The following is a 24,282-nucleotide window of genomic DNA, read 5'->3' as shown; positions in this document are numbered from 1 at the left end:
TCAGCCCCTCCCCCTCCCTAATTAACCCCTTTAATCAGCCCCACCCCCTCCCTAATTAACCCCTTTAATCAGCCCCACCCCTCCCTAATTAACCCCTTTAATGAACCCCACCCCCTCCCTAATTAACCCCTTTAATCAGCCCCATCCCTCCCTAATTAACCCCCTTAATCAGCCCCATCCCTCCCTAATTAACCCCTTTAATCAGCCCCACCCCCTCCCTAATCAACCCCTTTAATCAGCCCCAACCCCTCCCTAATTAACCCCTTTAATCAGCCCCACCCCTCCCTAATTAACCCCTTTAATCAGCCCCAACCCCTCCCTAATTAACCCCTTTAATCAGCCCCACCCCTCCCTAATTAACCCCTTTAATCAGCCCCAACCCCTCCCTAATTAACCCCTTTAATCAGCCCCACGCCTCCCTAATTAACCCCTTTAATCAACCCCCACCCCTCCCTAATTAACCCCTTTAATCAGCCCCAACCCCTCCCTAATTAACCCCTTTAATCAGCCCCTCCCCCTCCCTAATTAACCCCTTTAATCAGCCCCTCCCCCTCCCTAATTAACCCCTTTAATCACCCCCGCCCCCTCCCTAATTAACGCCTTTAATCAGCCCCTCCCCCTCCCTAATTAACCCCTTTAATCAGCCCCACCCCCTCCCTAATTAACCCCTTTAATCAGCCCCACCCCCTCCCTAATTAACCCCTTTAATCAGCCCCACCCCTCCCTAATTAACCCCTTTAATAAACCCCTCCCCCTCCCTAATTAACCCCTTTAATCAAGCTCTATTCTTCTCTAATTAAACCCTTTAATGAACCCCTCCCCCTCCCTAATTAACCCCTTTAATCAAGCTCTATTCTTCTCTAATTAAACCCTTTAATGAACCCCACCCCCTCCCTAATTAACCCCTTTAATCAGCCCCAAGCCCCGCCCCTTTTCCCTAAGCCACGCCCCCTCCATTGATTTCAATGGGCCCCTAAGCCCCGCCCCCTTTTCCCTAAGCCACGCCCCCTCAACTGATTTCAATGGAGCCCTAAGCCCCGCCCCCTTTCCCTAAGCCACGCCCCCTCCATTGATTCCAATGGGCCCCTAAGCCCCGCCCCCTTTTCCCTAAGCCACGCCCCCTCCATTGATTCCAATGGGACCCAAGCCCCGCCCCCTTTTCCCTAAGCCACGCCCCCTCCATTGATTTCAATGGGGCCCAAGCCACGCCCCCTTTTCCCAGGCCCCGCCCCCTTTTCCCAGGCCCCGCCCACCTCTGCAGCAGCTCCGGGGGGAGTTTCCGGAGGAGCCTCCGGAGCAAAAGCGCCGCCAAATGTCGGACCTGGGAACCCCAAAATCCCCCAAATTCACCCCAAAATCCACCTGGGAACCCCAAAATCCCACCTGGGAGTCCCAAAATCCACCTGGGAACCCCAAAATCCCCCAAATTCACCCCAAAATCCCACCTGGGAACCCCAAAATCCTCCTGGGAACCCCAAAATCGCCCAAATTCACCCCAAAATCCCACCTGGGAACCCCAAAATCCCCCAAATTCACCCCAAAATCCCACCTGGGAACCCCGAAATCCACCTGGGAACCCCAAAATCCACCTGGGAACCCCAAAATCGCCCAAATTCACCCCAAAATCCCACCTGGGAATCCCGAAATCCACCTGGGAACCCCAAAATCCCACCTGGGAACCCCAAAATGCCCCAAATTCACCCCAAAATCCCACCTGGGAGTCCCAAAATCCACCTGGGAATCCCAAAATCCCCCAAATTCACCCCAAAATCCACCTGGGAACCCCAAAATCCACCTGGGAACCCCAAAATCGCCCAAATTCACCCCAAAATCCCACCTGGGAATCCCGAAATCCACCTGGGAACCCCAAAATCCACCTGGGAACCCCAAAATCCCCCAAATTCACCCCAAAATCCCACCTGGGAGTCCCAAAATCCACCTGGGAATCCCAAAATCCCCCAAATTCACCCCAAAATCCCACCTGGGAACCCCAAAATCCCCCAAATTCACCCCAAAATCCCACCTGGGAGTCCCGAAATCCACCTGGGAACCCCAAAATCCACCTGGGAACCCCGAAATGCCCCAAATTCACCCCAAAATGCCCCAAAATTCACCCCAAAATCCCCCAAATTCACCCCAAAATCCCCCAAATTCACCCCAAAATGCCCCAAATTCACCCCAAAATGCCCCAAATTCACCCCAAAATCCCACCTGGGAGTCCCAAAATCCCACCTGGGAACCCCAAAATCCACCTGGGAACCCCAAAATCCCCCAAATTCACCCCAAAATCCCTCCTGGGAACCCCAAAATCCACCTGGGAACCCCAAAATCCCCCAAATTCACCCCAAAATCCCACCCGGGAGTCCCGAAATCCCCCAAATTCACCCCAAAATCCCACCCGGGAGTCCCGAAATCCCCCAAATTCACCCCAAAATCCCACCTGGGAACCCCAAAATCCCCCAAATTCACCCCAAAATCCCACCTGGGAACCCCAAAATGCCCCAAATTCACCCCAAAATCCACCTGGGACCTCAAAAATTCCCCAAATCCCCCCAAATTCCTAAAAAATCCCCATTTTTCCACCCCAAATCCTCCAAATCCCTCTCAGGACCCCCCAAACTTCCCAAAAAATCCCCAAAAATCCCCAAAAATCCCCAAAAAATCCCCAAATCCCCCCAAATCCCCCCAAATCCTCCCAAAATCCCCCCCAATTCCCCCCAAATCCCCCCAAATCCGTCTCAGGACCCCCCAAACTTCCCCAAAAATCCCAAAAAATCCCAGAATCTCCCCAATTCCCCCCAAAACCCCCCAAATCCCTCTCAGGACCCCCCAAACTTCCCAAAAAATCCCCAAAAAATCCCAAAATCTCCCCAAATCCCCCCAAATTCAACCCAAACCCACCCCAAATCCTCATTTTTCCCCCAAAATCCACCCAAAATCCCCCAAAATCCCCCCAAATTCCCTCTCAGGACCCCCCAAACTTCCCAAAAACTCCCAAAATCCCCAAAAATTCCCAAAATCCCCCCAAAAACCCCAAATCCCTCTCAGGACCCCCCAAACTTCCCAAAAATTCCCCCAAAATCCCCAAAAATCCCCAAAAAATCCCCAAATCCCCCCCAAATCCCCCAAAATCCTCCCAAAATCCCCCCCAATTCCCCCCAAATCCCCCCAAAACCCTCTCAGGACCCCCCAAACTTCCCCAAAAATCCCAAAAAATCCCAAAATCTCCCCAAATCCCCCCAAATTCAACCCAAACCCACCCCAAATCCTCATTTTTCCCCCAAAATCCACCCAAAATCCCCCAAAATCCCCCCAAATTCCCTCTCAGGACCCCCCAAACTTCCCAAAAACTCCCAAAAACTCCCAAAAAATCCCAAAATCTCCCCAAATCCCCCAAAATCCACCCCAAATCCCCCCAAAATCTCCATTTTTCCACCCAAAACCCCCCAAATCCCTCTCAGGACCCCCCAAACTTCCCCAAAAATCCCAAAAAATCCCCCAAAAAATCCCCAAATCCCCCCAAATCCCCCCCAAATCCCCCCAAAATCCCCCCAAAATCCCCGAAAATCCCCCCAAATCCTCATTTTCCCCCAAAAAATCCCCCCAAATCCCTGTCAGAACCCCCCAAACTTCCCAAAAATCCCCCAAAATCCCCAAAAATCCCCCCAAAATCCCCAAATCCCCCCCAAATCCCCCCAAATCCCCCCAAAATCCTCATTTTCCCCCCCAAATCCCTCTTAGAACCCCCCAAACTTCCCAAAAAATCCCCCAAAAATCCCCCAAAATCCCAAAAAATCCCCCAAAATCCCCCCCAAATCCCCCCAAAATCCTCATTTCCCCCCCCAAAACCCCCCAAAATCCCTCTCAGAACCCCCCAAACTTCCCAAAAACTCCCAAAATCCAAAAAAATCCCCAAAAAATCCCAAAATCCCTCTCAGGATCCCCCAATCTTCCAAAAAAATCCCAAAAAATCCCAAACAATCCCAAAATCCCCCCAAATCCCCCCAAAATCCACCCAAAACCCCCCAAATCCCTCTCAGGACCCCCCAAACTTCCCCCAAAATCCCAAAAAAATCCCCAAATCCCCCCAAAATCCTCATTTTCCCCCCTAAAATCCCCCCAAATCCCTCTCAGGACCCCCCAAACTTCCCAAAAAATCCCCCAAAAAATCCCAAAAAATCCCAAAATCCCCCCAAATCCCCCCCCAACCCTCATTTCCCCCCCCCCAAAATCCACCCAAAATCCCCCAAAATTCCCCCAAATCCCTCTCAGGACCCCCCAAACTTCCCAAAAATCCCCCAAAATCCCCCAAAATCCCCAAATCCCCCCCAAATCCCCCAAAATCCTCCCAAAATCCCCCCCAATTCCCCCCAAATTCCCCCAAATCCCCCCCAAATCCCCCCAAAATCCTCATTTCCCCCCCCAAAACCCCTCTCAGGACCCCCCAAACTTCCCAAAAATCCCCCAAAATCCCCAAAAATCCCCAAAAAATCCCCAAATCCCCCCCAATTCCCCCAAAATCCCCCCAAAATTCCCCCAAAATCCTCATTTTTCCCCCCAAAATCCCCCCAAATCCCTCTCAGGACCCCCCAAACTTCCCAAAAATCCCCCAAAATCCCCAAAAATCCCCCAAAAATCCCCAAACCCCCCAAAAATCCCCCCAAAATCCCCCCAAAACCCACCCCAAATCCCCCCAAAATCCCCCCAAAACCCACCCCAAATCCTCATTCCCCCCCCAAAACCCCCCAAAATCCCTCTCAGGACCCCCCAAACTTCCCAAAAAATCCCCAAAAACTCCCCCAAAATCCCAAAAAATCCCCAAATCCCCCCAAAATTTCCCCTCCCCCTCACCTGCGGCCTCTCCGCCTCCCTCAGCAGCACCGCGAGGCCTCGCGGCGCCTCCGGCTCCTGCAGCGCCTCTCGCAGGCGCGCCGTGGCCTGGAAAAGGCTCCAAACGCTCGGGAAAGATCCCCAAAATTCCCAAAAATTCCCAAATTCCCCCCAAAATTCCCGGTACCTGGCGAATCCCGGCGCTGTCGGGCTCCAAAAGCTCCGTCAGGAGCGGCTCCAGTGCGGCCGCCGCCATTTTACACCCCGTGGGCGCCGCCATTTTGGGAGAGGAAAAAGCGGAAGTGGGGCGGAGCGGCGGCGGAAGTGGGCGGGGGGAATGGGGCGCGCTGGGCAGCTGGGAGGAGTTGTCTATGGTGTTAAAGCGGCGATGGGAGAGGTGGGGCCCGATTTTAAAGGGGCGATGGCAGCGCGGGAGGTTTGGGGGTGGAAGCGGTGATTTTGGGGCTAAAAACGGCGATTTTGGGGGTTAAGAATGGTCAAGTTGGGGGTCGAAAGGCATAAATCGGGGCCGGAAGTGGGGATTTGGGGGTTCAAAGCCGCGCTTTGGGGTGTAAAGGGGGGGTTTTGGGGTGAAAAGGGAGGATTTGGGGTGTTGGGGTGAAACGCGATGGTTTGGGGGGTGAAGAGGTTGGAAATTCCCATTTTGGGGTTAAAAACTTAAAATTCGGGTCTGGAAATGAGGGGTTTGTGGTAAAAGCGGCGATTTGGGGGAAAAAGGGCTCATTTTGGGGCAAAAAAGGCTCATTTTGGGTCGTGAGGTGTGAGGGGGTGAAAGCTCCGATTCTGAGGCGGGAAGCGCCGATTTGGGGGCAGAAAGGAGGATTTTGGGGGTGAAAATCGTCGTTTCGGGGCCGAGCCGAGGCTGTGGGGAGCTGCGATGGCGAGCAGGGAGCGAAAAGCGGAGATTTTTGGGGTTAAAAACGGAGATTTCGGCGTCAAAGCGCTTAAAGGGGCAACGGCGGCGGTGGGGCCCACAACGGCCTTAAAGCGGCGCTGCCGCCTTAAAAGGGCGACGCCGTTTTTAAAAGGGCAACGCCACCTAAAAGTGGGGCCCCACCGGCGGGTTTTGAAACCGGAAATGACATCACCGGCGCGGCAATGACGTCACACAGCCAACTTCTGGCGTCATCAGCGAATCTTTATTAAATAACGGATTCACCACGGGGGAACAAAGGCGGGGGGAGGGGGAGGGGTGAAGGGGGGGGAGGGGAAAGGGGCGTGGTCGGGAGGCCACGCCCCCTCCTCAGGGCCTGGCCACGCCCCCCCGCAGGGCCAGGACAAGATGGAGGACGGAGCCCCCCTGGATTTTGTAGTCGGCCGCCGTCTTCTCATCGTTCCTGAGGGGAGGGGGCGGGGTCAGGGAGGCCACGCCCACTTAGGCCATGCCCACTTCCGGCCACGCCCACTTAGGCCACGCCCACTTCCGGTCGCCATGGAACGCCGATTTTTCCCACTTTCGACCCAAATTTTCTCATTTTTTGCCCCATTTTAAGCCCCAATTTTCCCGTTTTTTACCCAAATTTTAACCCAATTTTTCCCATTTTAAAGCCAAATTTTAACCCAATTTTTCCTCATTTTTAACCCCAAATTTTCTCATTTTTAGCCCCATTTTAACCCCAAATTTTCCCATTTTTCACCCCATTTTAACCCCAAATTTCCCCATTTTAACCCCAATTTTAACCCAGATTTTCCAGTTTTTAACCCAATTTTAAGCCAATTTTTCCCCGGTTTTGACTCAAATTTTATCCCAAATTTTCTCATTTTTTGCCTGATTTTAAGCCCCAATTTTCCCGTTTTTTACCCAAATTTTAACCCAATTTTTCCCATTTTAAAGCCAAATTTTAACCCCAAATTTCCTCTTTTTAATCCCAATTATCTCCTTTTAAACCCCAATTTTCTCATTTTTAACTCCAATTTTAACCCAATTTTTCCCCATTTTTAAGCCAAATTTTAACCCCAAATTTCCCCATTTTTGTCTCCATTTTACCCCAAATTTCCCCATATTAAACCCAAATTTTAACCTAATTTTTCCTCATTTTAACCCCAAATTTTCCCATTTTTATCCCCATTTTAACCTCAAATTTCCCCATTTTAACCCCAATTTTAACCCTGATTTTCCCGTTTTTAACCCAATTTTAAGCCAAGTTTTCCCGGTTTTGACTCAAATTTTACCCCAAATTTTCTCATTTTTTGCCCCATTTTAAGCCCAATTTTCCCATTTTTAACCCCAATTTTAACCCCATTTTCCTCATTTTAACTCAAATTTTAACCCCAATTTTCCCCATTTTAAACCCGAATTTTAACCCAATTTTTCCTCATTTTTAACCCCAAATTTTCTCATTTTTAGCCCCATTTTAACCCCAAATTTCCTCATTTTAAACCCCAATTTTAACCCCAAATTTCGCCATTTTTAAGTCCAATTTTAACCCCAAATTTCTCCACTTTTAACCCAAATTTTAACCCCAATTCTCCCCATTTTTAACCCAATTTTCCCCATTTTTAACCCCATTTTAACCCCAATTTTAACCCCAATTTTCCCATTTTTAAGCCAATTTTAAACCAATTTTTCCCCGGTTTTGACTCAAATTTTATCCCAAATTTTCTCATTTTTAGCCCCATTTTAAACCAAATTTTCCCCATTTTTAACCCCATTTTAACCCCAAATTTCCCCATTTTAACCCCAATTTTAACCCTGATTTTCCCGTTTTTAAGCCAATTTTAAGCCAATTTTCCCCGGTTTTGACTCAAATTTTATCCCAAATTTTCTCATTTTTTGCCCCATTTTAAGCCCCAATTTTCCCATTTTTAACCCAAATTTTAACCCAATTTTTCCTCATTTTTAACCCCAAATTTTCTCATTTTTAGTCCCATTTTAAACCAAATTTTCCCCATTTTTAACCCCAATTTTAACCCCAAATTTCCCCATTTTAACTCCAATTTTAACCCAAATTTTCTCATTTTTTCCCCATTTTAACCCCAAATTTCCCCATTTTAACCCCAATTTTAACCCCGATTTTCCAGTTTTTAAGCCAATTTTAAGCCAATTTTAAGCCAATTTTTCCCCGGTTTTGACTCAAATTTTATCCCAAATTTTCTCATTTTTTGCCCCATTTTAAGCCCCAATTTTCCCATTTTTAATCCAAATTTTAACCCAATTTTTCCCATTTTTAACTCAAATTTTAACCCAATTTTTCCCATTTTAAAGCCAAATTTTAACCCAATTTTTCCCATTTTTAACCCAAATTTTCTCATTTTTAGCCCCATTTTTAACCCCAATTTTCCCCATTTTTAACCCCAATTTTAACCCCAAGTTCCCCCATTTTTAACCCCAATTTTAACCCAAATTTCCCCATTTTTGACACAAATTTTAACCCGATTTTTTCCCCCACTTTTAACCCCAATTTTAACCCAATTTTCCCATTTTTAGCCCAATTTTAATGCAAATTTTCCCCATTTTAACCCAAATTTCCCCATTTTAACCCCAATTTTAACCCAAATTTTCTCATTTTTTTGCCACTTTAACCCCAATTTTAACCTCAAATTTTCCCTTTTTTTACTCAAATTTTAACCCAAATTTTCCCATTTTTAACCCAAATTTTAGCCCCAATTTTAATCCAATTTTTCACCCAATTTTAACCCCAAATTTCCTCATTTTTAACCCAAATTTTTTGGCATTTTTAGCCACAAATTTCCCCATTTTCCACTCAAATTTTAACCCCAATTGTCCCCATTTTTAATCCCAATTTTAACCCGAAATTTCCCCATTTTAACCCCATTTTAACCCCAATTTTCCCCATTTTCAACCCCATTTTAACCCAATTTTTCCCCATTTTTATCCTCATTTTAATCCCAAATTTCCCCCCTTTTAACCCCAAATTTTCCCCATTTTTAACCCAAATTTTCCCATTTTTAACCCAAATTTTAACCCCAATTCTCCCCATTTTTAACCCAAATTTTTTACCCATTTTTTCCCCATTTTTAACCCAAACTTTTCCCATTTTTATCCCCATTTTAACCGAATTTCCCCCATTTTTAACCCCAAATTTCCTCCATTTTCAACCCCAATTTTAACCCAAATTTCCCCATTTTCAAACCCAAATTTTAACCCCAATTCTCCTCATTTTTAACCCAAATTTTCCCATTTTAACCCCATTTTTAACCCAAATTCTCCCCATTTTTAACCCCAATTTTAACCCAATTTTCCCCCATTTTAAACCCCAAATTTTCCCATTTTAACCCCATTTTTAACCCAAATTTCCCCATTTTCAAACCCAAATTTTAACCCCAAATTCCCCCATTTTTAACCCAAATTTCCCCATTTTAACCCCGTTTTTAACCCAAATTCTCCCCATTTTTAACCCCAAATTTCCTCCATTTCCAACCCCATTTTTAACCCCAAATTCCCCAATTTTCAACCCAAATTTTCCCATTTTAACCCCATTTTTAACCCCAATTTTCCCCATTTTTAACCCCAATTCTCCCCATTTTTAACCCCAATTTCAACCCAATTTTTCCCCATTTTAAACCCCAAATTTCCTCCATTTCCAACTCCATTTCTAACCCAATTCTCCCCATTTTTAACCCAAATTTCCCCATTTTAACCCCAATTTTAACTCAAATTCCCCCATTTATACCCCAAATTTTCCCATTTTAACCCAGTTTTTAACCACAATTTTCACCATTTTAACCCCATTTTTAACCCAATTTTTCCCCATTTTTAACCCCAAATTTCCTCCATTTCCAACCTCATTTTTAACCCCAAATTCCCCAATTCTTAACCCAAATTTCCCCATTTTAACCCCAAATTCCTCCTTTTAACCCCGCCCACCCCTCCCCTTAAGCCCCGCCCACCACATGACGTCACCCCTTAGGCCACGCCCCCTCCGCCATTTTCCCCCCTTCCCAACCCCAACCCCGCCGCTTCCAACCCCAAATTTCGCCACTTTTCCCCCAAATCTCCGCCTCCCCACCCCACCCCTCCCCCCCCACGGCCACACCCCGTTAAGCCCCGCCCACTTAAGCCCCGCCCAGTCAAACCACGCCCACTTAAGCCCCGCCTACATCTGCTTGCCGCTGTAAATGAGGCGCTGCTGCTGGGGGGGGATCCCCTCCTTCTCCTCCACCCGCTCCTTGATCCGCTCCACCTGGGGTAAAAAAAACCACATCTGGCCACATCTGGGGGGCACCTGGGCACATCTGGGGGTACCTGGGCACATCTGGGGGTACCTGGGCACATCTGGGGGGCACCTGGGCACATCTGGGGGGCACCCACCCCCCCCGGGCCGCACCCACGGCCTCAGGACTACGGCCGGCTGAAGCTCCGGCAGGGCGCCGCCATTTTGGAACGGCGAGGAAGCGGAAGTGGGGCGGAGCGCCGGCGGAAGTGGGCGGGGAGAGAGGGCGCGCTGGGCAGCTGGGAGGACTCGTCTATGGTTTGAAAGGGATCGAGCGGGGAGACGCCTTGGGTCATACTGGGATGGGACTGGGAGGGACTGGGAGGGAATGGGAGAGGCTAGGAGGGGACTGGGAGGGACTGGGAGGGACTGGGAGGGACTGGGAGGGAACTGGGAGGGGATTGGGGGGGATTGGGAGGGGATTGGGAGGGGATTGGGAGGGACTGGGAGGGACTGGGAGGGATTGGGAGGGAACTGGGAGGGCATTGGGAGGGATTGGGAGGGGATTGGGAGGGACTGGGAGCGACTGGGAGGGGACTGGGATGGGACTGGGATGGGACTGGGAGGGACTGGGAGGGGATTGGGAGGGACTGGGAGGGGATTGGGAGGGAACGGGGATGGACTGGGAGGGGATTGGGAGGTACTGGGAGGGAACTGGGAGGGACTGGGAGGGAACTGGGAGGGAACTGGGAGGGACTGGGAGGGAACTGGGATGGGACTGGGAAGGACTGGGAGGGAACTGGGGTAAGCTGGGGGAGAGTCAGGGGGAACTGGGAGGGCACTGGGAGGGACTGGGGAGCACTGGGCCATACTGGGATGAACTGGGAGGTCACTGGGAGCAACTGGGATGGACTGGGCCATACTGGGACCACGTGGACACATCTGGGTCATACTGGGAAGGACTGGGAGGGGCTGGGAGGGGATTGGGAGGGAACTGGGAGGGACTGGGAGGGAACTGGGAGGGACTGGGAGGGACTGGGAGGGGATTGGGAGGGGACTGGGAGGGACTGGGAGGGACTGGGAGGGGACTGGGAGGGAACTGGGAGGGACTGGGAGAGAATTAGGGGGAACTGGGAGAGACTGGGAGGGACTGGGCGGGGACTGGGAGGTCACTGGGGGCAACTGGGATGGACTGGGAGGGCACTGGGAGGCACTGGGAAGCTACTGGGTTGAACTGGGAGGCAGTGGGGGGAACTGGGATGAACTGGGATACACCTGGACCATACTGGGAGGTTACTGGGAGGAGACTGGGATGAACTGGGAGAGGCACTGGGAGCTTACTGGGATGAACTGGGGGTACCTGAGCCATACTGGGAGGGACTGGGAGGGCACTGGGAGGGACTGAGATAAACTGGGAGGGAGTTATGGGGAACTGGGAGGGACTGGGAGGGGACTGGGAGGGACTGGGTGGGAACTGGGCCATACTGGGACACAGCTGGGCCATACTGGGAGGTGCTGGGACGAACTGGGAGGCACTGGGAGGTTACTGGGATGAACTGGGAGAGAATTAGTGGGAACTGGGAGGCACTGGGAGGCCACTGGACCATACTGGGAGGGCACTGGGAGGGGACTGGGAGGGACTGGGAGGTCACTGGGGGCAACTGGGATGGACTGGGAGAGAATTAGGGAGAACTGGGAGAGACTGGGAGGGCACTGGGAGGGACTGGGCCATACTGGGAGGGACTGGGAAGTTACTGGGCTGAACTGGGAGGCACTGGGAGGAACTGGGATACACCTGGACCATACTGGGAGGTTACTGGGATGAACTGGGGGGGCACTGGGAGCTTACTGGGACAAACTGGGGGTACCTGAGCCATACTGGGAGAGCACTGGGAGGGACTGGGATAAACTGGGAGGGAGTTATGGGGAACTCGGAGGGACTGGGAGGGACTGGGAGGGAACTGGGCCATACTGGGACACAGCTGGGCCATACTGGGAGGTGCTGGGACGAACTGGGAGGCACTGGGAGGTTACTGGGATGAACTGGGAGAGAATTAGTGGGAACTGGGAGGCACTGGGAGGCCACTGGACCATACTGGGAGGGCACTGGGAGGGCACTGGGACCAACTGGAAGGGGACTGGGAGGGCACTGGGATGAACTGGGAGGCACTGAGCGGGCACTGGGCCATACTGGGATGAACTGGGAAGTTACTGGGCTGAACTGGGAGGGACTAGGAGGTCACTGGGGGCAACTGGGGTGGACTGGGAGGGAACTGGGCTGAACTGGGAGAGAATTAGGGAGAACTGGGAGGGCACTGGGAGGGACTGGGATGAACTGGGAGGGAGTTATGGGGAACTGGGAGGAACTGGGAGGGGACTGGGAGGGAACTGGGAGGGAACTGGGCCATACTGGGAGGTTACTGGGATGAACTGGGATGCACTGAGAGGCCACTGGGCCATACTGAGATGAACTGGGACCCACTGGGATCCCCCTCCCCCTTACTGGGACCATACTGGGAGCCCCCCTGCGGGTTCCCCCCGCCCCCAGACCGCCCCAAACCGGCCCCAACTGGTCCTTACTGGTTTATACTGGTCCAAACTGGGAGCTCACCTTGTCCGTGGGCTCGATGTCGATCTCGATCTCCTTCCCCGTCAGCGTCTGTAGGGGGGCGCCATCGTCCCGGTCCTCCTCCATCCCACAATGCCCCGCGCCAAACCCCCCCCTCACGGCCTCCCCGCTACAAAAACCCACCCGGAACCCTCCCAAAACCCGCGGTTTTTGCCCCAAATCCCCTCAGCGCCTCCCCGGCCTCCCTTGAGGATGCGGGGAACTCCCTGGATTTGCCCGAAATCCGCGGTTTTCGCCCCAAAAGAAACCTTGACTTTGATGAGCATCGTGGCGGCTGCGGCAGCTTCGGAGCCGCCACCGGAAGCGGAAGTGCGGCCCCGCCCGCTGCGGCCTCAGAGCCCAAAGACAAAATGGCGGCCGAAGCATTTCCGGCCTCGCCGCCAATCACAGCGCTGCGCCCGCCCCTTGCCCGCGTCAAAAATGGCGGCGCCTGTAGTTCCCAGCGCGCTTCCGGGTTCTCAACGCTCGCCATTGGTTAAAGCCGCTGTCAATCAAAGACAGCTTCCACCCGCCCTCCCTGGGCTGCGCCATTTTGGATCCGGGGGGGGGGGAAACGGGGAAAAGCCCCAAAATTGCCCTTTTTAAGCCCAAATTGCGCTGTTTAAATGCTCAATGACGTCACTGCACGCCTCCTATCCCTCTCCAGCCGTGCCGCGCTGGGATTGGCCCCCAAAATTCCCGCCAACACCTCATTGGCTCCCCCACCCCCCCCCCCCCGCCCGCGCCAATGAAGGGGCGGCGCTTCCTCACTCACGGAAGGGGGAGAAGCGGAGGGGGCGGAGCTTCCGGCGTTGGGGGCGTGGCCTCGGCCTGAATTAATGAGGTAATTAACGAGCTAATGAACGGGTTAAAGTTCATCCCAGTCCCCTCCCAATTCGTCCCAGTAACCTCGCAGTCCCTCCCAGTATAAACCAGTAACCCCAAATCCCCTCCCAGTCCCGTCCTAGTGCTCCCAAATCCCCTCCCAGTTCCTCCCAATCCCGTCCCAGTCCCTCCCAGTCTCTCCCAGTCCCTCCCAGTTCCCTCCCAGTCCCTCCCAGTCCCTCCCAGTATAAACCAGTAACCCCGAATCCCCTCCTAGTCCGTCCCAGTTCTCTCCCAGTCCTTCCCACTCCAAACCAGTCCCTCCCAGTTCCTCCCAGTCCCTCCCAGTCCCTCCCAGTTGCTCCCAGTCCCTCCCAGTATAAACCAGTAACACGGAATCCCCTCCCAGTCCCTCCCAGTCCCCCCCCCAATCCCCTCCGAGTTCCATCCCAGTTCCCCCCAATCCCTCCCAGTCCCCTCCCCGTCCCTCCCAGTCCAAACCAGTCCCCCCCAGTCCCCTCCCAGTCCCCCCCAGGCCCTCCCAGTCCCCCCCAAACCCCACCAGAGGGGATCCGTGGTTACTCACGTGGGCGTGGCCCTCACCCCCGGAAGTGGCCTCGGCACCGGCGCTGTGGGCGGAGTTTCCGGCCGTTCACACACCCCTCATTTGCATACAGCCCCGCCCCCTCCCCTTAGAGCCCCGCCTACCCGCGCGGGCGTGGCCGACCTCCAACCAATAGCGGCGCAGGATGGGGAGGGGGCGTGGCCTGGAGCCCGGGGGGGCGTGGCTTCGGCAGAGCTGCGCCAGCTGCGCCATATAAGGGCAAAAAGGGGGCGTGGCTTAGGGGGGAGGGGGCGTGGTTTGGGGAACGGGTGTGGTTTGGGGAGGGGGAGGGGTTTGGGGAAGGGGGAGGGGCTTGGGGAAGGGGAGGGGTTTGGGGAGGGGGCGTGGTTTGGGGGAGGGGCGTGGTTTGGGGAGGGGCGTGGTTTGGGGAAGGGGCGTGGTTTGGGATAAGGGGGCGTGGTTTGGGGAGGGGGCGTGGTTTGGGGAAAGGGGGCGTGGTTTGTGGGAGGGGGAGGGGTTTGGGGAAGGGGAGGGGTTTGGGGAGGGGGCGTGGTTTGGGGAGGGGGCGTGGTTTGGGGGAAGGGGGAGGGGTTTGGGGAAGGGGCGTGGTTTGGGGAGGGGGCGTGGTTTGGGGGAAGGGGGAGGGGTTTGGGGAAGGGGCGTGGTTTGGGGGAAGGGGGCGTGGTTTGGGGGAAGGGGGCGTGGTTTGGGGAGGGGAAAGGGTTTTGGGAAGGGGAGGGGTTTGGGGAGGGGCGTGGTTTAAGGGAAGGGGCGTGGTTTGGGGGCGTGGTTGGTGGGGCGTGGTTTGGGGAGGGGCGGAATTTGGGGAGGGGGCGTGGTTGGGGCGGGGGCGTGGTTTGGGGGAGGGGCGTGGTCTGGGGGAGGGGTTTGGGGAGAGGGCGTGGTTTGGGGAGGGGGCGTGGTTTGGGGAGGGGGCGTGGTTTAGGGAAAGGGGGCGTGGTTTGGGGAGGGGGCGTGGTCTGGGGAGGGGGCGTGGTCTGGTGGAGGGGGCGTGGTTTGGGGAGGGGGCGTGGTTTGGGGAGGGGGCGTGGTTTTGGGTGAAGGGGGCGTGGTTTGGGGAAGAGGCGTGGTTTGGGGGAGGGGGCGTGGTTTGGGGAAGGGGGAGGTGTTTGGGAAAAGGGGGCGTGGTTGGGTGGGTTTGGGATAAGGGGGCGTGGTTTGGGGAGGGGGCGTGGTCTGGGTGTGGCCACGCCCCCTCTTTGGGCCGGACTCACCTGGGGCAGGTCGGGGGGGGGCAGGGCGGCCTCGAGGCGGCGCAGAAAGTCCAGGAAGAGATTCCCGAGGGAGCGGCGGAAGCGCGGCCCGTACTCCTGGGGGATACTGGGATGGACTGGGAGGGACTGGGATGGACGGGGAGGGGAGTGGGAGGGAGTGGGAGGGGATTGGGGGGGAGTGGGAGGGACTGGGAGGGACTGGGAGGGGATTGGGAGGGAACTGGGAGGGACTGGGAGGGGATTGGGAGGGACTGGGAGGGACTGGGAGGGAACTGGGAGGGCACTGGGAGGGACTGGGAGGGAACTGGGAGGGCACTGGGAGGGACTGGGAGGGCACTGGGAGGGACTGGGAGGGGACTGGGAGGGGACTGGGAGGGGACTGGAAGGGGATTGGGGGGGACTGGGAGGGACTGGGAGGGGACTGGGAGGGAACTGGGATGGACTGGGAGGGGATTGGGAGGGACTGGGAGGGACTGGGACGGGATTGGGCCTTACTCGGATGAACTAGGAGGGGATTCGGGGTTACTGGGAGGGACTGGTTTGGGGTTTGGGGGTTACTGGGATGAAGTGGGAGGGACTTGGAGGGGACTGGGAGGGAACTGGGTGGGACTGGGGGGGACTGGGAGGGACTGGGATGGACTGGGAGGGGATTGGGGGGGATTGGGAGGGGCTGGGAGGGACTGGGAGGGAACTGGGAGGAAACTGGGAAGGAATTGGGAGGGGATTGGGAAGGACTGGGAGGGACTGGGATGGGACTGGGCCTTACTGGGATGAACGGGGAGGGGATTCGGGGTTACTGGGAGTGACTGATTTGGGGGTTGGGGGTTACTGGGATGAACTGGGAGGGACTGGGAGGGAACTGGGAGGGACTCGGAGGGGATTGGGGGGGACTGGGAGGGACTGGGAGGGACTGGGAGGGAACTGGGAAGTTACTGAGCCACACTGGGAGGTTACTGGGAAGAACTGGGAGGGCACTGGAATGAACTGGGAACTCCCTGGGGAGTCACTGGGCCATGCTGGGAAGTTACTGGGAGTCACTGGGATGAACAGGGAGAGACTGGGAGGGACTGGGAAGTTACTGGGCCGTACTGGGAGGTTACTGGGAAGAACTGGGAGGGCACTGGGATGAACTGGGAGGGACTGGGAGGGGGTTACTGGTCCGTACTGGTCCATACTGGTCCGTACTGGTCCGTACTGGTCTCACCTGCAGGAAGGCGCGCAGGCCCCGCCCACTTCCCAGAATTCCCAGCACCTGCTCCCGGAAGTTCTCCTCGGCCAGAACCACCAGGGGGCGCCGTTGCACCACCTGGGGGCGGGGCCTGGTGAGGCCACGCCCCCTTTTCACCATATATGGGCATGGGGTGGATGGGGCTCCCAGTAGGGACCAGTATGGACCAGTATGGACCAGGGACCCCTCCCAGTGCTCCCCGTATGGACCAGAATGGACCAGTACGGACCAGGGACCCCTCCCAGTGCTCCCAGTATGGACCAGTATGGACCAGGGACCCCTCCCAATGCTCCCAGTATGGACCAGTGACCCCTCCCAGTGCTCCCAGTATGGACCAGTATGGACCAGTGACCCCTCCCAGTGCTCCCAGTATGGACCAGTATGGACCAGTACGGACCAGGGACCCCTCCCAGTGCTCCCAGTATGGACCAGTATGGACCAGGGACCTCTCCCAGTGCTCCCAGTATGGACCAGTGACCACTCCCAGTACTCCCAGTATGGACCAGTATGGACCAGTATGGACCAGTATGGACCAGTATGGACCAGTATGGACCGGTATGAACCAGTGACCCCTCCCAGTGCTCCCAGTATGGACCAGTATGGACCAGTATGGACCAGTGACCCCTCCCAGCGCTCCCAGTATGGACCAGTATGGACCAGTATGGACCAGTATGGACCGGTATGAACCAGTGACCCCTCCCAGTGCTCCCAGTATGGACCAGTATGGACCGGTATGGACCAGTGAACCCTCCCAGTGCTCCCAGTAACACCAGTGACCCCTCCCAGCGCTCCCAGTATGGACCAGTATGGACCAGGGACCCCTCCCAGTGCTCCCAGTATGGACCAGGGACCCTTCCCAGTGCTCCCAGTATGGACCAGTGACTCCTCCCAGTGCTCCCAGTAACACCCGTGACCCCTCCCAGTGCTCCCAGTATGGACCAGTATGGACCAGTATGGACCAGTATGGACCAGGGACCCCTCCCAGCGCTCCCAGTATGGACCAGTATGGACCAGTGACCCCTCCCAGTGCTCCCAGTATGGACCAGTATGGACCAGTGACCCCTCCCAGCGCTCCCAGTATGGACCAGTATGGACCAGTGACCCCTCCCAGCGCTCCCAGTATGGACCAGTGACCCCTCCCAGTGCTCCCAGTAACACCAGTGACCCCTCCCAGTGCTGCCAGTATGGACCAATGACCCCCCAGTCCTTCCCAGTATGGAGCAGTGACCCCTCCCAGTGCTCCCAGTATGGACCAGTATGGACCACTCCCAGTGCTCCCAGTAACACCAGTGACCCCTCCCAGTGCTCCCAGTATGGACCAGTATGGACCAGTATGGACCAGTGACCCCTCCCAGTGCTCCCAGTATGGACCAGTATGGACCAGGGACCACTCCCAGTGCTCCCAGTATGGACCAGTGACCCCTCCCAGTGCTCCCAGTATGGACCAGTATGGACCAGTATGGACCAGTATGGACCGGTATGAACCAGTGACCCCTCCCAGTGCTCCCAGTATGGACCAGTATGGACCAGTATGGACCAGGGACCACTCCCAGTGCTCCCACTATGGACCAGTATGGACCAGGGACCCCTCCCAGTGCTCCCAGTATGGACCAGTATGGACCGGTATGGACCAGTGACCCCTCCCAGCGCTCCCAGTATGGACCAGTATGGACCAGTGACCCCTCCCAGTGCTCCCAGTAACACCAGCGCCCCCTCCCAGTGCTCCCAGTATGGACCAGGGACCCCTCCCAGTACTCCCAGTGTGGACCAGTATGGACCAGTATGGACCAGTGACCCCTCCCAGTGCTCCCAGTATGGACCAGTATGGACCAGTATGGACCAGTATGAACCAGTGACCCCTCCCAGTGTTCCCAGTATGGACCAGCGACCGCTCCCAGTGCTCCCAGTATGGACCAGGGACCCCTCCCAGTGCTCCCAGTATGGTCCCAGTTCCCTCCCAGTCCCTCCCAGTCCTTCCCAATCCACTCCCAGTTCCCCCCCAGTCCCTCCCAGTGCCTCCAAGTAACCTCCCAGTGCTCAACCAGTGGCTCCCAGGATATCCCAGTAACCCTGTGACACCCTCCCAGTACCTCCCAGTAACCCTCAACCCCCTCCCCAGTTCATCCCAGTCCCTCCCAGTCCCTCCCAGTCCATCCCAGTTCCCTCCCAGTCCCCTCCCAGTCCCTCCCAGTTCCCTCCCAGTCCCTCCCAATCCCCTCCCAGTTCCCCCCCAGTGCCTCCCAGTCCCTCCCAGTGCCTCCAAGTAACTTCCCAGTGCTCCACCAGTGGCTCCCAGTCCCTCCCAGTAACCCTGAACCCCTTCCCAGTTCCCTCCCAGTCCCTCCCAGTTCCCTCCCAGTCCCTCCCACTTCCCTCCCAGTTCCCTCCCAGTCCCTCCCAGTTCCCTCCCAGTCCCTCCCAGTAACCCTGAACCCCTTCCCAGTCCCTCCCAGTTCCCTCCCAGTCCCTCCCAGTCCCTCCCAGTCTCACCCTGTGGGCGTGTCCATCCCGTGGCCCCTCCCCCTCCGGGAACAGCCAATCGAGCGCGTCCAGCACGGCGGGGGCGGGGCCGAGCTCCCTCAGCAGTGACGTCACCACCTGGGGGGAGGGGCCTCGGGTGGGGGAGGGGCCTCGGGTGGGGGAGGGGGGAGCCCGGGGGCGGGGCTTAGGGAGGAGTGGGCGTGGTCTGGGTGTCTGTGCCCATATAAGGAAATGGGGCGGGGTTTTGGGGGTGGGCGTGGCCTGGGATAGGGGGGCGTGGCTTAGAACCTCTGTATGCCCATATAAGGCAATGTGGGTGGGGGTTATTGGGGTGGGCGTGGTGCGGTCAAGGGGGCGTGGCTTAGAACCTCTTTATGCCCATATAAGGTGATGTGGGTGTGTTTTCTTGGGGTGGGCGTGGCTTGGGCTCAAAGGGGCGTGGCTTAGCACCTGTTTGTGCCCATATAAGGTTATGGGGTGGGATTTACTGGGGTGGGCGTGGTCTGGATCAAAGGGGGCGTGGCTTAGCACCTCTTTATGCCCATATAAGGCGATGTGGGTGGGGTTTATTGGGGTGGGCGTGGCCTGGTCAAAGGGGGCGTGGCTTAGAACCTCTTTATGCCCATATAAGGGGATGTGGGTGTGTTTTCTTGGGGGTGGGCGTGGCCTTGGCTCAAAGGGGCGTGGCCTAGCACATCTTTATGCCCATATAAGGCCATGGGGTGTGGTTTATTGGGGTGGGCGTGGCCTGGGCTCAAAGGGGCGTAGCTTAGAACCTCTTTATGCCCATATAAGGTAATGTGGGTGGGGTTTATTGGGGTGGGCGTGGCCTGGCTCAAAGGGGGCGTGGCTTCTAACCTCTTTATGCCCATATAAGGCCATGGGGTGGGGTTTATTGGGGTGGGCGTGGCCTGGGCTCAAAGTGGGCGTGGCCTAGCACCTCCTAATGCCCATATAAGGCCACGAGCGGGGGCGTGGTTTTATCCGAGTGGGCGTGGCTTAAGCCCAGCAACCCCCCACTGGTGGCCCATTTCTGCCGGGTGGGCGTGGCCTGGGGGGGCAGGGTGGGCGTGGCCTAGCAGGAGGTGGGCGTGGCCTGGCAGGAGGTGGGCGTGGCCTAGCGGGGGGTGGGCGTGGCCTAGCAGTGGTGAGCGCGGCCTAGCAGGGGGTGGGCGTGGCCTAGCAGGAGGTGGGCGTGGCCTAACAGGAGGTGGGCGTGGCCTAGCAGGGGTGGGGCGTGGCCTACCTGCGCCCGCAGCCCCAGGCCGAGGCGGTCGCCGTGGCGACCCCGCAGCGCCGCCGGGGCCCCGGCCTGGACGGCCTGGAAGAGGGCCAGGAGCCGCCCCCAGCCCCGCCCCGCCGGGCCCCGCCCATCCGGGCCACGCCCCTCCAGGCCACGCCCCCGCAGCGCCCACCAGGCCCCGGCCATGGCCAGGCGCAGGGAGAGGGCGGGGCTGGGGGGGGAGGGGGCGGGGCTAAAGGGGGGGGGAGGGGAGGGGGAGAGAGGGGGAGGGGAGAGAGCCCAGTTGGGAGGGGGAAAATCCCAGCGTGGCCCCAGTGCCTCCCAGTATATCCCAGTAACCTAGCAGTGCCTCCCAGTTCATCCCAGGAACCTGCCAGGGCCTCCCAGTTCATCCCAGTAACCTGCCAGTGCCTCCCAGTATATCCCAGTGCCCTGCCAGTGCCTCCCAGTATATCCCAGGAACCTGCCAGTGCCTCCCAGTTCATCCCAGTAACCTGCCAGTGCCCTGCCAGTGCCTTCCGGTATATCCCAGGAACCTGCCAGTGCCTCCCAGTATATCCCAGTAACCTGCCAGTGCCTCCCAGTATATCCCAGGAACCTACCAGTGCCCTGCCAGTGCCTCCCAGTATATCCCAGGAACCTGCCAGTGCCTCCCAGTATATCCCAGGAACCTGCCAGTGCCCTGCCAGTGCCTCCCAGTATATCCCAGGAACCTGCCAGTGCCTCCCAGTATATCCCAGGAACCTGCCAGTGCCCTGCCAGTGCCTCCCAGTATATCCCAGGAACCTGCCAGTGCCTCCCAGTATATCCCAGTAATCTGCCAGTGCCTCCCAGTATATCCCAGTAACCTGCCAGTGCCCTGCCAGTGCCTCCCAGTATATCCCAGTGCCCTGCCAGTGCCTCCCAGTATATCCCAGTAACCTGCCAGTGCCCTGCCAGTGCCTCCCAGTATATCCCAGTGCCCTGCCAGTGCCTCCCAGTTCATCCCAGTGCCCTGCCGGTGCCTCCCAGTTCATCCCAGTGCTGTCTCAGTTCATCCTAGTAACCTCCCAGTGCCCTCCAGCTCATCCCAGTAACCTCCCAGTGCTATCCCAGTTCATCCCAGTATATCCCAGTAACCTCCCAGTGCCCTGCCAGTAACCTCCCAGTGCTGTCCCAGTTCATCCCAGTGCTGTCCCAGTTCATCCCAGTAACCTCCCAGTGCCCTCCCAGTGCCCTCCAGTTCATCCCAGTAATCTCCCAGTGCCTTCCAGTAACTTCCCAGTTCACCCCAGTGCCCTCCCAGTGCCCTCCCAGTAACCTCCTAGTATGGCCCCAGTGCCCTCCCAGTGCCCTCCAGTTCATCCCAGTAATCTCCCAGTGCTTCACAGTGCCCTCCCATTATGGCCCAGTGCCCTGCCAGTGCCTCCCAGTGCTCCCAGTATGGCCCCAGTGCCCTCCCAGTTCATCCCAGTGCTGTCCCAGTCCATCCCAGTGCCCTCCCAGTGCCTTCCAGTAACCTCCCAGTTCATCCCAGTGCCCTCCCAGTGCCTCCCAGTGCCTCCCAGTATGGCCCCAGTGCCCTCCCAGTGCCTCCCAGTGATCCCAGTATGGCCCCAGCACCCTCCCAGTTCATCCCGGTGCCCTCCCAGTTCATCCCAGAGTTGTCCCAGTTCATCCCAGTGCTGTCTCAGTTCATCCCAGTGCCCTCCCAGTGCCTTCCAGTAACCTCCCAGTTCATCCCAGTGCCCTCCCAGTATGGCCCAGTGCCCTGCCAGTGCCTCCCAGTGATCCCAGTATGGCCCCAGCACCCTCCCAGTTCATCCCGGTGCCCTCCCAGTTCATCCCAGTGTTGTCCCAGTTCATCCCAGTGCCCTCCCAGTGCCTTCCAGTAACCTCCCAGTGCCCTCCCAGTAACCTCCCAGCGCCCTCCCAGTTCATCCCAGTGCCCTCCCAGTGCCTCACAGTGCCTCCCAGTATGGCCCCAGTGCCCTCCCAGTTCATCCCAGTGCTGTCCCAGTCCATCCCAGTGCCCTCCCAGTGCCTTCCAGTAACCTCCCAGTTCATCCCAGTGCCCTCCCAGTATGGCCCCAGTTAATCCCAGTGCCCTCCCAGTGCCTCCCAGTGCCTCCCAGTATGGCCCCAGTGCCCTCCCAGTGCCTCCCAGTGATCCCAGTATGGCCCCAGCACCCTCCCAGTTCATCCCGGTGCCCTCCCAGTTCATCCCAGAGTTGTCCCAGTTCATCCCAGTGCTGTCCCAGTTCATCCCAGTGCCCTCCCAGTGCCTTCCAGTAACCTCGCAGTTCATCCCAGTGCCCTCCCAGTATGGCCCAGTGCCCTGCCAGTGCCTCCCAGTGATCCCAGTATGGCCCCAGCACCCTCCCAGTTCATCCCGGTGCCCTCCCAGTTCATCCCAGTGTTGTCCCAGTTCATCCCAGTGCCCTCCCAGTGCCTTCCAGTAACCTCCCAGTGCCCTCCCAGTGCCTCCCAGTTCATCCCAGTGCTGTCCCAGTTCATCCCAGTGCCCTCACAGTGCCTCCCAGTAACCTCCCAGTGCCCTCCCAGTAACCTCCCAGCGCCCTCCCAGTTCACCCCGGTGCCCTCACAGTGCCCTCCCAGTAACCTCCCAGTTCATCCCAGTGCTGTCCCAGTTCATCCCAGTGCTGTCCCAGTTCATCCCAGTGCCCTCACAGTGCCTCCCAGTAACCTCCCAGTGCCCTCCCAGTAACCTCCCAGTGCCTCCCAGTATGGCCCCAGCGCCCTCCCAGTTCACCCCGGTGCCCTCCCAGTTCATCCCAGTTTGGCCCAGTAATGCCACGGTCCCCTCCCAGTTTATCCCAGTAACCTCCAGGCTCCCCCCAGTCCCTCCCAATCCCCTCCCAGTCCCTCCCAGTCCCTTCCAGTTTGTCCCAATCCCCTCCCAGTTCCTCCCAGTCCATCCCAGTTCCTCCCAGTCCCCTCCCAGTTCATCCCAGTACGGCCCAGTAACCCCTCAGTCCCTCCCAGTCCCTCCCAATCCCCTCCCAGTCCCTCCCCGTCTCTCCCAGTCCATCCCACTCCCCCCCCCCGCTCACCTGACGTCACTCCCGCCCATCCCCCCGTGTTCCCGCGCTCTCCGTGACGTCACTTCCGGCCCAGCCCCGCCGCGGCCCCGGCGGGTCCCGGGGAAGCTCCGGTGGCGGCGGCGGCGGCGGCGCGCTCGAAGTGACGTCATCGCCGCGCGCCGAGCCCGCGCTCGCTCCCCATTGGCCGCCGCCTCCACCAATCACGAAGCGGGGCCCCCCAATCCCCGCCCACCGCAATGACGTCACTCGGAGGCGGGGTTTGAACGGCGCTTTATTGGAGGGCGGGGGAGTGACGTCACGGGGCGCGCGGTGACGTCATCGGGAGGGGTTAAAGGGGGCACGGGAGGGACTGGGGAGGTCCCAGTGCTCCCAGTATGGACCAGTATGGACCAGTATGGACCAGTGACCCCTCCCAGTGCTCCCAGTATGGACCAGTATGGACCAGGGACCCCTCCCAGCACTCCCAGTATGGACCAGAATGGACCAGTATGGACCAGTGACCCCTCCCAGCGCTCCCAGTATGGACCAGTATGGACCAGGGACCCCTCCCAGCACTCCCAGTATGGACCAGTATGGAGCAGTGACCCCTCCCAGCGCTCCCAGTATGGACCAGTGACCCCTCCCAGTGCTCCCAATATGGACCAGGGACCCCTCCCGGTGCTCCCAGTAACACCAGTGACCCCTCCCAGCGCTCCCAGTAACACCAGTGACCCCTCCCAGTGCTCTCAGTAACACCACTGACCCCTCCCAGTGCTCCCAGTAACACCAGTGACCCCTCCCAGTGCTCCCAGTATGGACCAATGGCCCCCCAGTCCTTCCCAGTATGGACCAGTGACCCCTCCCAGTGCTCCCAGTAACACCAGTGACCCCTCCCAGCGCTCCCAGTATGGACCAGGGACCCCTCCCAGTGCTCCCAGTAACACCAGTGACCCCTCCCAGCGCTCCCAGTAACACCAGTGACCCCTCCCAGTGCTCTCAGTAACACCACTGACCCCTCCCAGTGCTCCCAGTAACACCACTGACCCTTCCCAGTGCTCCCAGTATGGACCAATGGCCCCCCAGTCCTTCCCAGTATGGACCAGTGACCC

At 57.1% G+C, this 24,282-nt stretch overlaps 2 protein-coding genes across 5 annotated transcripts in view; both read right to left on the bottom strand.

Moving 5' to 3' along the window:
* Positions 1–5,110, bottom strand: part of IPO4 (importin 4) — a 66,834-nt gene extending 61,724 nt beyond the window's left edge. Inside the window, exons 1-3 of the mRNA XM_068998461.1 lie at positions 5,018–5,110; positions 4,852–4,938; positions 1,254–1,321 (exon numbers count right to left, since the gene is read on the bottom strand). Coding sequence (XP_068854562.1) covers positions 1,254–1,321; positions 4,852–4,938; positions 5,018–5,110 — 248 coding nt within the window. The remainder of the gene's footprint in view (positions 1–1,253; positions 1,322–4,851; positions 4,939–5,017) is intronic.
* A 925-nt stretch (positions 5,111–6,035) lies between these two features.
* LOC138100583 (NEDD8) lies at positions 6,036–23,294 on the bottom strand. 4 transcript variants are annotated; one of them, XM_068998452.1, is made up of 11 exons: positions 23,204–23,294; positions 20,154–20,382; positions 18,917–19,024; positions 16,364–16,504; positions 15,199–15,294; positions 14,107–14,206; positions 13,985–14,027; positions 13,349–13,404; positions 12,577–12,624; positions 9,913–9,995; positions 6,099–6,188 (listed from the first exon to the last, which is right to left on the bottom strand). In XM_068998452.1, the coding sequence occupies exons 1-11, from the start codon at positions 23,221–23,223 to the stop codon at positions 6,180–6,182; spliced, it is 933 nt and encodes a 310-aa protein (XP_068854553.1). In that variant the 5' UTR covers positions 23,224–23,294; the 3' UTR covers positions 6,099–6,179. The 4 variants fall into 4 exon arrangements, with proteins under 4 accessions (XP_068854556.1, XP_068854553.1, XP_068854554.1 ...); XM_068998453.1 differs by having other exon boundaries at positions 16,403–16,504; positions 23,204–23,291; XM_068998454.1 differs by lacking the exon at positions 16,364–16,504 and having other exon boundaries at positions 23,204–23,289.
* Positions 23,295–24,282: the final 988 nt, after the last annotated feature.

This window comes from Aphelocoma coerulescens, unplaced genomic scaffold (assembly GCF_041296385.1).
Source record: "Aphelocoma coerulescens isolate FSJ_1873_10779 unplaced genomic scaffold, UR_Acoe_1.0 HiC_scaffold_116, whole genome shotgun sequence".
Taxonomy (NCBI): Eukaryota; Metazoa; Chordata; class Aves; order Passeriformes; family Corvidae; genus Aphelocoma; species Aphelocoma coerulescens.
The sequence above is the reverse complement of the archived record's forward strand: the minus strand, read 5'-3'. Positions and strand labels throughout refer to the sequence as shown.

Excerpts from the sequence above, each read along its gene's own strand:
- LOC138100583 (XM_068998452.1), bottom strand. The coding sequence starts at position 23,223 with ATGGGCGGGAGTGACGTCAG. Across the intron at positions 14,207-15,198 it reads CCCCCCCCGACCTGCCCCAG|CTGGCGCAGCTCTGCCGAAG; the intron begins GTGAGTCCGGCC and ends TATATGGCGCAG. Across the intron at positions 12,625-13,348 it reads CCTCCGCTTCTCCCCCTTCC|ACGCTGACGGGGAAGGAGAT; the intron begins GTGAGTGAGGAA and ends GCCCCCCTACAG.